This window comes from Mytilus edulis, chromosome 6 (genome assembly GCF_963676685.1).
Source record: "Mytilus edulis chromosome 6, xbMytEdul2.2, whole genome shotgun sequence".
Lineage (NCBI taxonomy): Eukaryota > Metazoa > Mollusca > Bivalvia > Mytilida > Mytilidae > Mytilus > Mytilus edulis.
Window position 1 is genome coordinate 18,972,439 of NC_092349.1, and position 13,801 is coordinate 18,986,239.

At 39.6% G+C, this 13,801-nt stretch overlaps 1 protein-coding gene across 1 annotated transcript; it reads right to left on the minus strand.

Moving 5' to 3' along the window:
* Positions 1-374: 374 nt before the first annotated feature.
* LOC139526250 (uncharacterized) lies at positions 375-9,396 on the minus strand. The gene is made up of 2 exons (XM_071321381.1): positions 9,225-9,396; positions 375-1,249 (listed from the first exon to the last, which is right to left on the minus strand). The coding sequence occupies exons 1-2, from the start codon at positions 9,394-9,396 to the stop codon at positions 375-377; spliced, it is 1,047 nt and encodes a 348-aa protein (XP_071177482.1).
* Between the last annotated feature and the right edge of the window lie 4,405 nt (positions 9,397-13,801).

Here is a 13,801-nt window from a genome sequence, read left to right on the forward strand (position 1 = left end):
CAGGAAAAGATTTGGGAAGATAGGAAGGCCACTGGGGATAACATTGAGGTACATTTGCCGTAGAAAGCCTTTAAAGATGTATTTACAACCTGGAATATGACCCCATCATGGCATGGATGTGCAGACCCCCCTTGAGGTCTCTCGGGTGTCACGTGGGGAACTTATAGAATATGGGCATTGTAAGGGGCAAACCAATGTGATCATGCACTGTACCTTTGAAAAGATTAATCCAACAGGTAAGGCGGATGATGAGAACGAGAGATACTTTCACTCAGGAAACTAGATTTTCAACGCGGCCAAGGACTTGGTTGAAACCCTTGAGAAGATAGATGAAAAGATCGTAGAAAAGATTGCCCGGTTGACCTCTGACAAAACTAGGGAAATGGTGAATACTTCCTCGGTCCAGTGGGGGGTGTAATTCTATTAGCTATAAATGGTTTTTGTATTTTTGACGAATACAACCAACTCAGAACGATTTGGCTATCACACCAAAATGTAATTTCTGTAATTCCTAAAATATTTGACACATGTTTAGCTAATTTCGCTCCAACTACGGCGCCCATCAACTCCAATCGCGGCAAAGTAATTACTTTAAGCGGTGCAACTCTGTTTTTAGCCATAACTAATTGCGAATGTTTTCCTTGTACAATGTAGGCGCATGCTCCATAAGCTTGTTTGTTAGCATCGGTAAAAATGTGTAATCTTGCTGTTTGTGGCGATAATCCATCGTTGTTAAGTAGTCTGGTAAATTCAACTGATTTTGTATCTTTAAGATCTGTAGATAAAGTAGTCCATTGCGTAGTTACATCTTCAGGTAAGCGTTCGTCCCATCCAAAATTAAGTTTCCATAGTGACTGCATTAGTATCTTAGCTTTCACTGTCACGGGACTAAGTATGCCAAGCGGATCAAAGATTTTAGACGACTGTCGTAATATTTCTCTTTTGGTTACATCTACCATGGTTGAATCTATGTCTACTTCGGCAAATAAAAGTTTGTCGTCCGCAACATTCCAGCGCATTCCAAGTATGTTGACCTCGTTACTGGAATCTAGTACGTTTTCTGTTTCAGCAAGTTCTCGTAGTCTGTTAGAATTAGAGTTCCATGATCTGAGGTTAAAGCCTCCTTTCTGTAATAAACATCTGGAATCACGGTAAAATTGCATTAAGTCGTCTTCGGCAGTAAAACTAGTTAAAACATTATCTACAAACAAGTCTTGTGTAATTCTTGAAGCTGTTGGACTAGGATTCTCTTCAAAGTGTTTTAATAAAGTTGCATTCAGTATAAATGGTGAGCATGTAGCTCCGAATAAGACTGACTTGAAACGATATGTTGTAAACGGACTGGTTGAATCTGTTGGGTCACTTAACCAAAAAAAGCGAGTTACATCACGGTCAGATTTATGAAGTCCAACTTGCAGAAATGCCTTTTTGATATTTGTTGTCACTGCAAACTTCGTGACAGCGGCTCTATTTCAAGCTCGAATACACTTGATTCTCGACGAATCCATCTTTTATCCTGGTCACGGCACCAATCTCGTGATCGTATAATTGTAGTTTGCGTTGTGTTGTATGAATAGAGAAAAAGACGTCTATACAAATGGATGATTTAATGCTGGAATACAATGACGTTTATATATAGCAACCATGACGTTACATATAGAGAGCGGTAACGCGTATAAGTACATGTATGAATCCCGCGTAATGTGATTGTCTCTATTTATCCTCGACAGGGGTGTATCCCTTCTCGAATGTACCTTTCATCTTGGTGATTCGGAAAATCGCGGTGGTTTAATGGGAGGTATGCTGCCATAAAGGTTCCAATACAACTTGTTTTCATTCTCCTTATGACTTGCGGCAACAGGGAACATCTTGATAGCGGTGCTTGGTGGTATTGCACTGGCGATCAAGATCGTCCAGGACATCGATATAGGTGCGTGTGGAGTTGGCTGAAAAGTATTTGAACATTTTCTCTTTCATGGTGCGGTTTCAACGTTTGACAATACTCGATTTATCTTCGTTCCCGGTGGAGTAGAGATCGATACCATGCATTTGAAGCAGCTGATTTACATGTGTGTTGTAAAATTCAGTGCCTTTGTCTGTACATAGCTTCTTGGGCACACCGCTTGGAAGGCATCCCGCACCATCAGCCCCTTCCTGTTCTTGAGTGGTATCAGCCAGTCATATTTCGAGAAGACATCGATAATGCTCAGGATAAATTTATTTCCCTTGATGTCCCTAGAGAAGTCACTCATATCAATGAGGTCGGCCGCCCAGGTCTCATCCACACCACCCACCGCTACACAGCGTTTATGAAACTAACGTCAAACTGGTTTGTGCAACTCCTCAGCTAGCTCATCAGTCCAGCGAACAGTTTTTTAACACCTAGACGGAATCGAACTTTGGTACCGATGACTAGTCCGACGATACTGCAGTCCAAGCGTTCGTGTGTGGTACAGTTGGGAATGGTGTTAAGCGAGGCTAGCATAGCTTCGTCACATATGGTGTTGCGTGCGGTTGCATCCTTGTGCTGGGCATAACAGAGATCGTGGAGATATTTGGTCAACTTGAATAATGGGTTTTGACCAAGCCTTCGGGTGCCATCGGGAAGTAGTAGCTTTCTAAGTCTAGTCCCTCGCCCGGTGAAGTTGTGTCCGGGTACATGCAATTCCATGGGTAATCGGTTGATTAGTTTGTTCATGAACCCTGTACCGGTTGTGGCAACGAACTGAGACTTCTTGGCATCGCACACCTTGTAGTTGCCAACCTTTCTTCGTCGCCCGTTGCTGGTCATTACCTCGCTAGCGCTTGTGTTAACTGTGTCCGTCTTTCTATGACTTTCACGCAGAAAATCATCTCTATGTTATTTTAATAAATGAACGTTGAAGACATTTCCTACAGTGCCAACGCCCCCGCGAGGAGTAATCACTACCTCCTACTTCAGCGATCGATAAGTCAGTTGATCATTGGGAAATCGGACTGTGGTAAGACGACGCTGCTGAACAACCTATTCCAGCGCGATTGATGGCTCCGACTAAAATCGATTGTACGTCTACGGATAATCGCTTCAACAACCTATCTACCAGCAGTTGGAGCAAGCGCTGGAAAAAAATCTTCCCTAAAGAAGATATCGAGACCTACTACAATGCAAAGGCAAGTCACCCTACTCGTTGATCGATGTGGTCAACACCTTATCACCACCACGACACCCGAGTGGTATCGATACTTTTTTCGATCAAGGAAGCGATGTACCAAACCCCCGAGAACTTGATCCCAGCCGTAAGAACCTCATGGTGAACCTCATGGTGTTCGACGACTTGATGCTGAGAAAACAGAACACGTGTAAAGACAACGTCGATTGTTTCTACCTGTGCCAGAACTACTTCACACTGCCCCGCCAGTCGATCCGGGAGAATGCCAACTTCCCCTGCCTCTTTCAGCAGAATGCTAAGAATATCGACCACATCCGACACGATCACTGCAACGATCTCACCAAGGAACAGTACAGTTTGACGCTCTGTGTAAGCATTGCTGGTCCAAGCCCTATGGATTTGTAACCATCGATTTTACAAGCACCAAGGCAAATGGAAAATATGCAAATTAAATGAGTTCTTTGAGGTATAAGATAATATAAATAGATAATATCTGGACACAGAGGAACCCCAGCCCTGCAAGTTCGAATGGCCCTGCAAATGCAATTTTGAGTGGGTTCCATGTTGAAAATGCAGTTGAGTGATCCTTCGACCGATCTACAGCGGTGGAGGTGATTTCAATGCATGGAACTCCACCATTATGGTAAGGTGTAGCGATTTTCTCAACCTCAATGCCCTGCCAAGACGCTTTGAGGCCACCAGTGCACATACCCATGACACTTGAATCTTTCGAAGAAAAGGGATCCGTATCAGCTGTGTAATACCTTCATGCGCAACTCATTGATTAGGGGCGTTCACACCAACGCTTAGGGGCGTTCAACAGCATTCGATCCTATTAAATAAATGACATTTGTCAAGATTATCGACCCTAAGCAGCGTCAGGCACTTGTCAGGGAGTTGCAAGACACCAAACGGAAGATTCAAGCCAGTAATATGCAACATCGCCTCTACAAGATTGAACTTAGCCGGGACCTTTACAAGGTGTTCAAGCCTGTGGTTGAGGCTTAGCGAGAGGCAGCTTCACAGATCACCAAAAAGATTGCAGACCTTCCTGCAACAGTGCCAGTACTCCCTCCTCCACCGCCCAAGTTTGCCGACCCACTACTAATTGCACCACCTACAGAAACAGTCCTTGGAGCTCGAGCACAGCAGCATTTGCAGCTCAGTATGACTACATCCGCCGACCACACCTTTTGATTGCGATCTGAAAACGATGGTATCTTCATCAGAAGCTGACCAGTTACTTTTGACGGCGATAATTTGTTCATGGATAGTGTAAAGTACAAAGGAACCCTTGGCCTCTGGGAAGTTATGGTGAAAAAGAAACCAGAATCGTTCGAGCACGACGACCTTGACGACTATGCAGAGATCCTGAAAAGTTCCGGTGATATGTATAAAGTAGGGATGGCAACGAGTAATCGAGTACTCGGGTACTCGCTCGGAAGGCCGAGTACTCGAGTACAGTTTTAGTACTCGGATACTCGTTTGCCTGTTATACATTTTGAGATATTTTCTCTTCACATTTCCACTCACTTTAGTTCCGTTGAAATATCCCCTTCGTAATATTAAATAAAATCAATTAAGATTATAGATATGATTATCATGAGGCTACTATTTGTTAAAGTAGTATCAGCAACGTCCTTTCCTTCCGAGGGAATGTTTTCATGTGCACTACTTGTAACAAAAAATAGAAAGTCAAACAGTCTTTCGTCTGAAATTGTTGACCAGATCATATTTCTAAATAAGAACAAAATCAAAGTGACCGGCGGTGAACCCTACGCAATAGATTAGGGACATTTTTAACGGTGTTTGTATACGGATCAACACTTTCATGGATTAATAATTAACTCGTCACAAGCCATAAAACTCACCTTTGTTTGTTAATCAAGACTTCTATGTAAACGTTATTGGTATGAGATGTACAATTAAATTAATTTAATCACTCTGTATTTTAAACTTAACTATAATTGTTTAATATTAAAAAAAAAACAAAAGTCGAAAATAAACTGACAACGTCATGGCTTTAAAAAAAAAGAAAATCAGATAAACGATGGTGCAAAAAGGGAAGACTAAGCAACACAAAACAGTTATTTGAAGTCCAATTTTATTGTGGCCAAATTAATGGACAAGTCCTATCATAAAAGATACCAACTCCTCATGAATAGATGATACATATATTGGCTACTTTGTCGGACTTTATATACAAATATTTTTGTTTTTTTTTATTGTAATTTGGTTCATGAACACGTACACAAACTGCTATTATGATAGGTTATTTGTAGAAAACGGCAGTCGGTAATTCATTGCTTAATTGACACAAAAACAGAGGAGCAATGTTTATAGTACGTTAGTTTTATATGTAACAAAACACTGCATCCCACCTTAAATCTCAACTTTTCAATAGACGTTTAAGATTCATCCGAGTACTCGAGTATCTTGACCGAGTATCCGAGTATTAAATTTCAGATCTTTTGACATCCCTAGTATAAAGGCAATTCCATCTTTTCAAGAACCCCGAAAGCGAGTAAGAATTACAAGTGGATGGGAATCGTGTCCCACATCTACCAGAAATATAAGTTTGGCAGTGAGCTGCAAACCGTGTTTTTTTCCAACTTCAAGCAGCTTCTAGTTCGCTTGGAACTGTGTGCTGCAGCATACCGAGCAGGAAATAATGGTGTGCGCAACGAAATTGTGTCGATTGTCCATGCTATGAAAAAGGGTAGATATATCAGCATCGAAGAATATATGGCGCTTCATCATAGTATCCTATAATAAATGTTGCAAATCAAGAAAGGTTACGCCTGAAAGTAGGCATACAGTGTTAGAGGACTGTTTGGCACAATTAACAGTTTGGCTGGACGCATGTTTACTTCCTCTGCCACCAAAACCATAGGAAGTAAGACCGTGAGTGCAAACACCAATGAAGCCTTGAGAGGTGTTGAAAAAGGGGCCCCAAAGCCGTCGACCATGTGGTTGATAAAGTGACCCGCCCCCGAAAATGCAGAATGTCCACTCAACAGTCCAATGGTCAACCAGCAAACCGCAGCAAATCCAGTTGAACAACCTGATCTCCGGTTCTGGCATTGCTACCAGCCACGACTTTGTGCAGCGCTATAAATAAATACATAATGTCCAACATCCTTATAATCACCGAAGGGTTGATCTACGACGTAAGTCTCCAAAAATATAAGGTTCACGAATACGAACCTCAAGCTGGTGCCAACCTGAATAATTCAGGTGAGATCCGAATCAACATCGAAACCCAAGACTTGTTCCTCCATCCCGCTGAAAGTTATCTCTTGGTAAAGGGGCGACTGTAAAAGAACCACGGTAGTTCATATGCTAATGCAGATCTAGTGTCTCTCATTCACAATGGAATCATGTTTCTCTTCAAGACTATCAGTTACAATTAATGCAAGCTCTCATGCCAGCTGATCGAACATATCAACGACCCAGTCGTTGGTATCACTATGCTGGGAATGTTGATTTATCCCAACAATTTCTCCAAATCCCAAGGCCTTAACTAGCTGTGGTACAAAGATTCATCTACCGAAGCCGAGGCCGAAAACACAGGCTTTGCAGCACGTCATGGGTATGTTATCACCAAGCCCGCCAATAAAAGGATCGTTTTCATTCACCACACTCCTGAGACATATTTTCGGCTTTGCAGACGATTACAACAAGATTGTGTATGGATTCAAGCACGAATTGTCACTCGTGCGCGACTTGGACGACAATGCCATCCTGCTGCTGCCGTCAACGACGTGGCGAAAATCATCCTGAGTAAGATCTCTTGGTTTGTTCCTCACGTCCTTCCTTCCTTCCGATAAAAAAAAACTGCGGTTGTAAAAGACCATCCAAAGCAAGAGTAAGATCGATTTTGGTTCCGAATACGACAGTGTGATTCTACAAGTGCTACCGAAACCTTACAGTTCCACTGGCGTTTGTCTGCCAAGAGCGGTCGGGAGAAACTGAGATACATCATCGTAGCCTTTCAGACCGGTAAAAGTACGATCGGACTTAAAATGAAGCCGTGTTCGATCACTGCCGGTTGCGAACTATCTACGTCACCCTCAACGCAGAACGCTACCTGGCGTTAGACTTCAATGCCAGTTTCACACAAACCAAGATCGCCAGAGAGTACAAGAATGTCGCAGAGTTCTAACTACTTCAACATTGACCGTTTTATCAGCAACTGCAACATTAACCCCTCCGATTTCAACGATCTGTATCTACTGTTTGCCATTGATGTGAGTCACCAGTCCATTTGAATCCGATAGTCAGAAGATGAACGTCGTGTACAAAAAGTACAAAAATGGATAAAATTCACCTACAAGTAACTCCTCTTTGCCAGCCGCTCTGCCGAAGTCTATGCGATCGTTGTGATCAACAACTGAGAAGTATGACGGTATCGAAGAGTGGAAGTAAAAATATGTGATAATGGTGTACCATAAATAAATGGATAACACATGGTTTCAGATATTGCTAAAATCACCAACCCCAAGCATGGGTTTTCCTTCATCGTTTCTGGAAACGATAGCCAAATTCTTTCCCGGTTCAACCTCCACTGCAACTCAAGGAATCAAAGACCTACGAGATGGCATTGGTAAATCTGAAAACCAATAATTCCACCCCTAACATTGATATGTATACAGGAAACCATTCAATCTGCTACTCTCCCGATGATGGTGCCAACTGGTTTTCCATCGCACTGAGCACAGGTTCCTATGACATCGAAGACATCAACAATGAAATCCAGCGACAGCTACGGCTCAACAAACACAAAACGAAGATCATCATCATTTGACCCTCGCCAAACTCTATCAAGTAGACTTCAAAGTTGTCAATAACATCAACACCGTCTTGGGATCCAAGTGGCAGATTTACACGTTCAGTATGATCACAAACGGTTATACAGAAGGGGAGCACATTGTAAATATCATCAGAATCAACAGCATTCTGGTGAATGGTGATATCAACCATGAAGTTATGTAAATGGTACACAACAGTCTTCAATCTACAGCTTTTTTTTCCCGCAGACGGTCCTGGTATGAAAATCATTCAAACCCCCAAGCACCTTTTGGTAGTATACTTGCTAGTGATCTTGCGAACCAGCAATCGCATGCAAACATATATCAACGATCAAGACGGTAGGCTCATCGATCTCAGAGGTGAACATCTCACTATCCGTTTTCATCTTGCGTTTACACAGTGAATCCCAGTGGCAACGGTCTCTACCTCAAATCCCCAAACGCCCGGATTACCTATGGGTATGGACTCTACTTGGAGCGTGGTCAGCAATTCCATGACGGAGCCGTTCTGATCTTATATTTAGATGCTTACAGTCCCTTCAAAAACATTGCCCTCCTCGGTATGGTCCTATAAAATAAATGAACGATTTAGATTCTTGGTACCGACAATGTGTGTCGAATCAACTCGATGCAGAAATTTGAAGGTATCAAACTACCTTGAATGCCTATAAACGTCTGGACAAAGCTGTATCTGTAGCACTGGGTGCTTGTTCTGTGGTTAGTTTGATGTTAACCAGCAGTACCCTGGGTTCAGCTTTGACCGGTACAGGTCTTATAGCCACCCTTCCTCTGGGGTTTCTAGCTTGCTTGAATGCTACCACCGTAATGGATCTCACACTAATTTCTAGGCATGTAACAAAAACAAAACCAAAAAAACACCACGATACCTTGCGATTGCCCCAGTCCAAAGAGTCCTTGGTTGAGCAATGTATCAGATCTGATTTAGCTAATGATGAACTGATTTATGATGCCGAGTTTGGGAAAGTCGTCACCTGCCTCAAAAACTCAATTCAATGGTTTTATACCCGATTTTCAGGCTTAAACAACATATCCTAACACTTCCAATTATACCGTCCTTATCAAAAATATAAAAGCCGTGGTAATCATAGCCGGTGTGCCTGGTTTTTTTTCCATCCCATAGCTCACGATTTGCAGAGCTCCATCGGTCTCTCTCTTTGCTCCGACGGTGGTCAGCTGATTGTTTAGTCTTTCACATCCCCGGATATTTTTCCCTTTCCAGCACAAGGTTATGATTTTTGCGAACCCACATTTCGTGTCAACTTCGTGTCAACATCTTTAATGTCTTTGACAATCCAGGGTGAGTACTGACTAACTTCTCGCCATTTGAGGGTTTCCTCAGCAGTATTTTCCAAAATTTTGACCTCTTGGGCCATATTCTCTCTCTGATCAGACATATTTGTAATCTCACAATCCATTGTGTTTATTATCTGTGGATTTTTCTTGGTGTGTTTTCTTTCTTCCACAAAGATACATTTTCCCACGACCCCAGCCCCCACTTTTTCTCCTCTTAACCTCGTCAACGAGCGTGCAAGATTTTCGAATTTTTCAGTCCGGTCCCAGCAGAACTCCCCTCAAAATGTTCACGCATATTTCGATATTTAAGTCCTTCGTTACTCCGCGGAATAAATTGACTATATACCATGTGTTCCTCTTTTTATAAGCTTCCGAATGAGGTATAAGGTAGATCTGTAATAAAGGGCTGAAGGGTCACAGTATTCCATTCCATTATTCAAAATATCCATTTCATTATGCAAATTGGCTATTTCTTAATTTTCACGCGTATTTTGGCATTTTAGTCCCCCGTAACCCCTAAAATGGTCATTGCGGTACATATTGGTTTTTTTCTCAATTTATTCACGTATTATTTCGACATTTAAGTCCGTCGTTACTCCTCTAATATGCGTTGCCAAACATATTGACTATATACCTTTTGTTCCTCTCGTAATAAGCTTTCGAATGAGGTATAAAGTATATCTATAATTAGGGGATAAATGGTCGCAGCATTCCATTCCATTATTCAAAATACCCAATCATTATTCAAAATTTGCTATTTCTTAATTTTCAAGCGTAATTTGGCATTTAGGTCCTCTGTAATCCCTGTAATGGTCATTGCGGCACATAATGTTTATTCTCAGTTTATTCTTCTATTAATAAGCTTTGATTTGGTGTAAAAAAATCCTGAATAAGAGGCGACGGGTTGCAGCAGTCCATTCCATTATTCAAAATATCCATTTCATTATTCAAAATTGGCTATTTCTCAATGTTCACGCGTAATTTGATCTTTAAGTCCTTCGTTACTCCTCTAATATGCGTTGCGGAACAAATTGACTATATACCTTTTGTTCCTCTTTTAATAAGGTTTCGATTGAGGTATAATATATATCTGTTATTACGGGATGAAGGGTCCTGCCAGTCCATTCCATTATTCAAAATACCCATTTCATTATTCAAAATTGGCTATTTCTTAATGTTCAGCTGTATTTCGATATTTAAGTCCTTCGTTACTCCTCTAATATGCGTTGCGGAACATATTGACTATATACCTTTTGTTCCTCTCTGAAAAAGCTTTTGATTGAGGTATAATATATATCTGTAATTAGGGCCTGAAGGGTCCTGCTAGTCCATTCCATTATTCAAAATATCCATTTCATTATTCAAAATTGCCTATTTCTTAATGTTCATGCGTTATTGGATCTTTAGGTCCTTCGTTACTTCTCTAATATGCGTTGCGGGACATATTGACTATATACCTTTTGTTCCTCTCTTGATAAGCTTTCGATTGAGGTATAATATATATCTGTAATTAGGGGCTGAAGGGTCTGCCAGTCCATTCCAATATTCAAAATATCCATTTCATTATTCAAAATTGGCTATTTCTTAATTTTCACGCGTATTTTGGTATTTAGCTCTTCTAATATTCGTTGCAGAACATATTGACTATAAGCATGTTGTTCCTCTTGTAATCAGCTTTCGAATGAGGTATAAGGTTTATCTATAATTAGGGACTAAAGGGTCGCCGCAGTCCATTCCATTATTCAAAATATCCATTTCATTATTCAAAATTGGCTATTTCTTAATTTTCACGCGTATTTTGGCAGTTAGCTCTTCTAATTTTCGTGAACATATTGACTTTATACATTTTGTTCCTCTTGTAATCAGCTTTAGAATGAGGTATAAGGTTTATCTATAATTAGGGGCTAAAGGGTCAGCGCACTCCATTCCATTATTCAAAATATCCATTTCATTATTCAAAATTGTCTTTTTCTTCATTTTCACGCGTTTTTTTGCTATTAGGTCTTCTAATATTCGTTGCGGAACATATTGACTATATATATTTTGTTTCTCTTGTAATCAGCTTTCGAATGAGGTATAAGGTTTATCTATAATTAGGGGCTAAACGGTCGCCGCACTCCATTCCATTATTCAAAATATCCATTTCATTATTCAAAATTGGCTATTCCTTAATTTTCACGCGTATTTTGGCATTTAGGTCTTCTTATATTCGTTGCGGAACATATTGACTATATACATTTTGTTCCTCTTGTAATCAGCTTTCGAATGAGGTATAAGGTTTATCTATAATAAGGGGCTAAAGGGTCGCAGCAGTCCATTCCATTATTCAAAATATTCATTTCATTATTCAAAATTGGCTATTTCTTAATTTTCACGTGTATTTTGGCAATCAGGTCTTCTAATATTCGTTGCAGAACATATTGACTATATACATTTTGTTTCTCTTGTAATCAGCTTTCGAATGAGGTATAATATTTATCTATAATAGGGGCTAAAGGGTCGCTGCAGTCCATTCCATTATTCAAAATATCCATTTCATTATTCAAAATTGACTTAATCTTAATTTTCACCCGTATTTTGGCAATTAGGTCTTCTAATATTCGTTGCGGAACATATTGACAATATACATTTTGTTCTTCTTGTAATCGGCTTTCTAATGAGGTATAATATTTCTCTATAATTAGGGGCTAAAAAGTCGCCGCAGTCCATTTCATTATTCAAAATTGACTTTTTCTTAATTTTCACGCGTATTTTGGCAATTAGGCCTTCTAATATTCGTTGCGGAACATATTGACTATATACATTTTGTTCCTCTTGTAATCACCTTTCGCATGAGGTATAAGATTTATCTATAATTAGGGACTAAAGGGTCGCCGCACTCCATTCCATTATTCAAAATATCCATTTCATTATTCAAAATTGACTTTTTCTTAATTTGCACGCGTATTTTGGCAATTAGGTCTTCTAATATTCGTTGCGGAACATATTGACTATATACATTTTGTTTCTCTTGTAATCAGCTTTCGACTGAGGTATAAGGTTTATCTATAATTAGGGGCTAAAGGGTCGCCGCACTCCATTCCATTATTCAAAATATCCATTTCATTATTCAAAATTGGCTATTTTTTAATTTTCACGCGTATTTTGACATTTAGGTCTTCTAATATTTGTTGCTGAACATATTGACTATATACATGTTGTTCCTCTTGTAATCAGCTTTCGAATGAAGTATAAAGTTTATCCATAATAGGGGCTTAAGGGTCGTCACAGTCCATTCCATTATTCAAAATATCCATTTCATTATTCAAAATAGACTTTTTCATAATTTTCACGCGCATTTTAGCAATCAAGTCTTCTAATATTCGTTGCGGAACATATTGACAATATACATTTTGTTCTTCTTGTAATCGGCTTTCTAATGAGGTATAAGATTTCTCTATAATTAGGGGTTAAAGGGTCGCCGCAGTCCATTTCATTATTCAAAATTGACTTTTTCTTTATTTTCACGCGTATTTTGGCAATTAGGCCTTCTAATATTCGTTGTGGAACATATTGACTATATACATTTTGTTCCTCTTGTAATCATATTTCGAATGAAGTATAAGATTTATCTATAATTAGGGGCTAAAGGGTCGCCACAGTCCATTCCATTATTCAAAATATCCATTTCATTATTCAAAATTGACTATTTCTTAATTTTCACGCGTAATTAGGCATTTAGGTCTTCTAATATTCGTTGCGGAACATATTGACTATATACATTTTGTTCGTCTTGTAATCAGCTTTCGAATGAGGTATAAGGTTTATCTATAATTTGGTTCTAAAGGGTCGCCGCACTCCATTCCATTATTCAAAATATCCATTTCATTATTCAAAATTGACTAGTTCTTAATTTTCACGCGTAATTAGGCATTTAGGTCTTCTAATATTCGTTGCGGAACAGATTGACTATATACATTTTGTTCGTCTTGTAATCAGCTTTCGAATGAGGTATAAGGTTTATCTATAATTAGGGTCTAAAGGGTCGCCGCACTCCATTCCATTATTCAAAATATCCATTTCATTATTCAAAATTGGCTATTTCTTAATTTTCACGCGTATTTTGGCATTTGGGTCTTCTAATATTCGTTGCGGAACATATTGACTATAAACATTTTGTTCGTCTTGTAATCAGCTTTCGAATGAGGTATAAGGTTTATCTATAATTAGGGTCTAAAGGGTCGCCGCACTCCATTCCATTATTCAAAATATCCATTTCATTATTCAAAATTGGCGATTTCTTAATTTTCACGCGTATTTTGGCATTTAGCTCTTCTAATTTTCGTTACGGAACATATTGACTATATACATGTTGTTCCTCTTGTAATCAGCTTTCGAATGAGGTATAAGGTTTATCTATAATTAGGGGCTAAAGGGTCGCAGCAGTCCATTCCATTATTCAAAATATCCATTTCATTATTCAATATTGGCTATTTCTTAATTTTCACGCGTATTTTGGCATTGATGTCTTCTAATATTCGTTGTGGA

Excerpts from the sequence above, each read along its gene's own strand:
- LOC139526250 (XM_071321381.1), bottom strand. The coding sequence starts at position 9,396 with ATGGATTGTGAGATTACAAATATGTCTGATCAGAGAGAGAATATGGCC. Across the intron at positions 1,250-9,224 it reads GAAGTTGACACGAAATGTGG|AGAATCCTAGTCCAACAGCT; the intron begins GTTCGCAAAAAT and ends AACACTTTGAAG.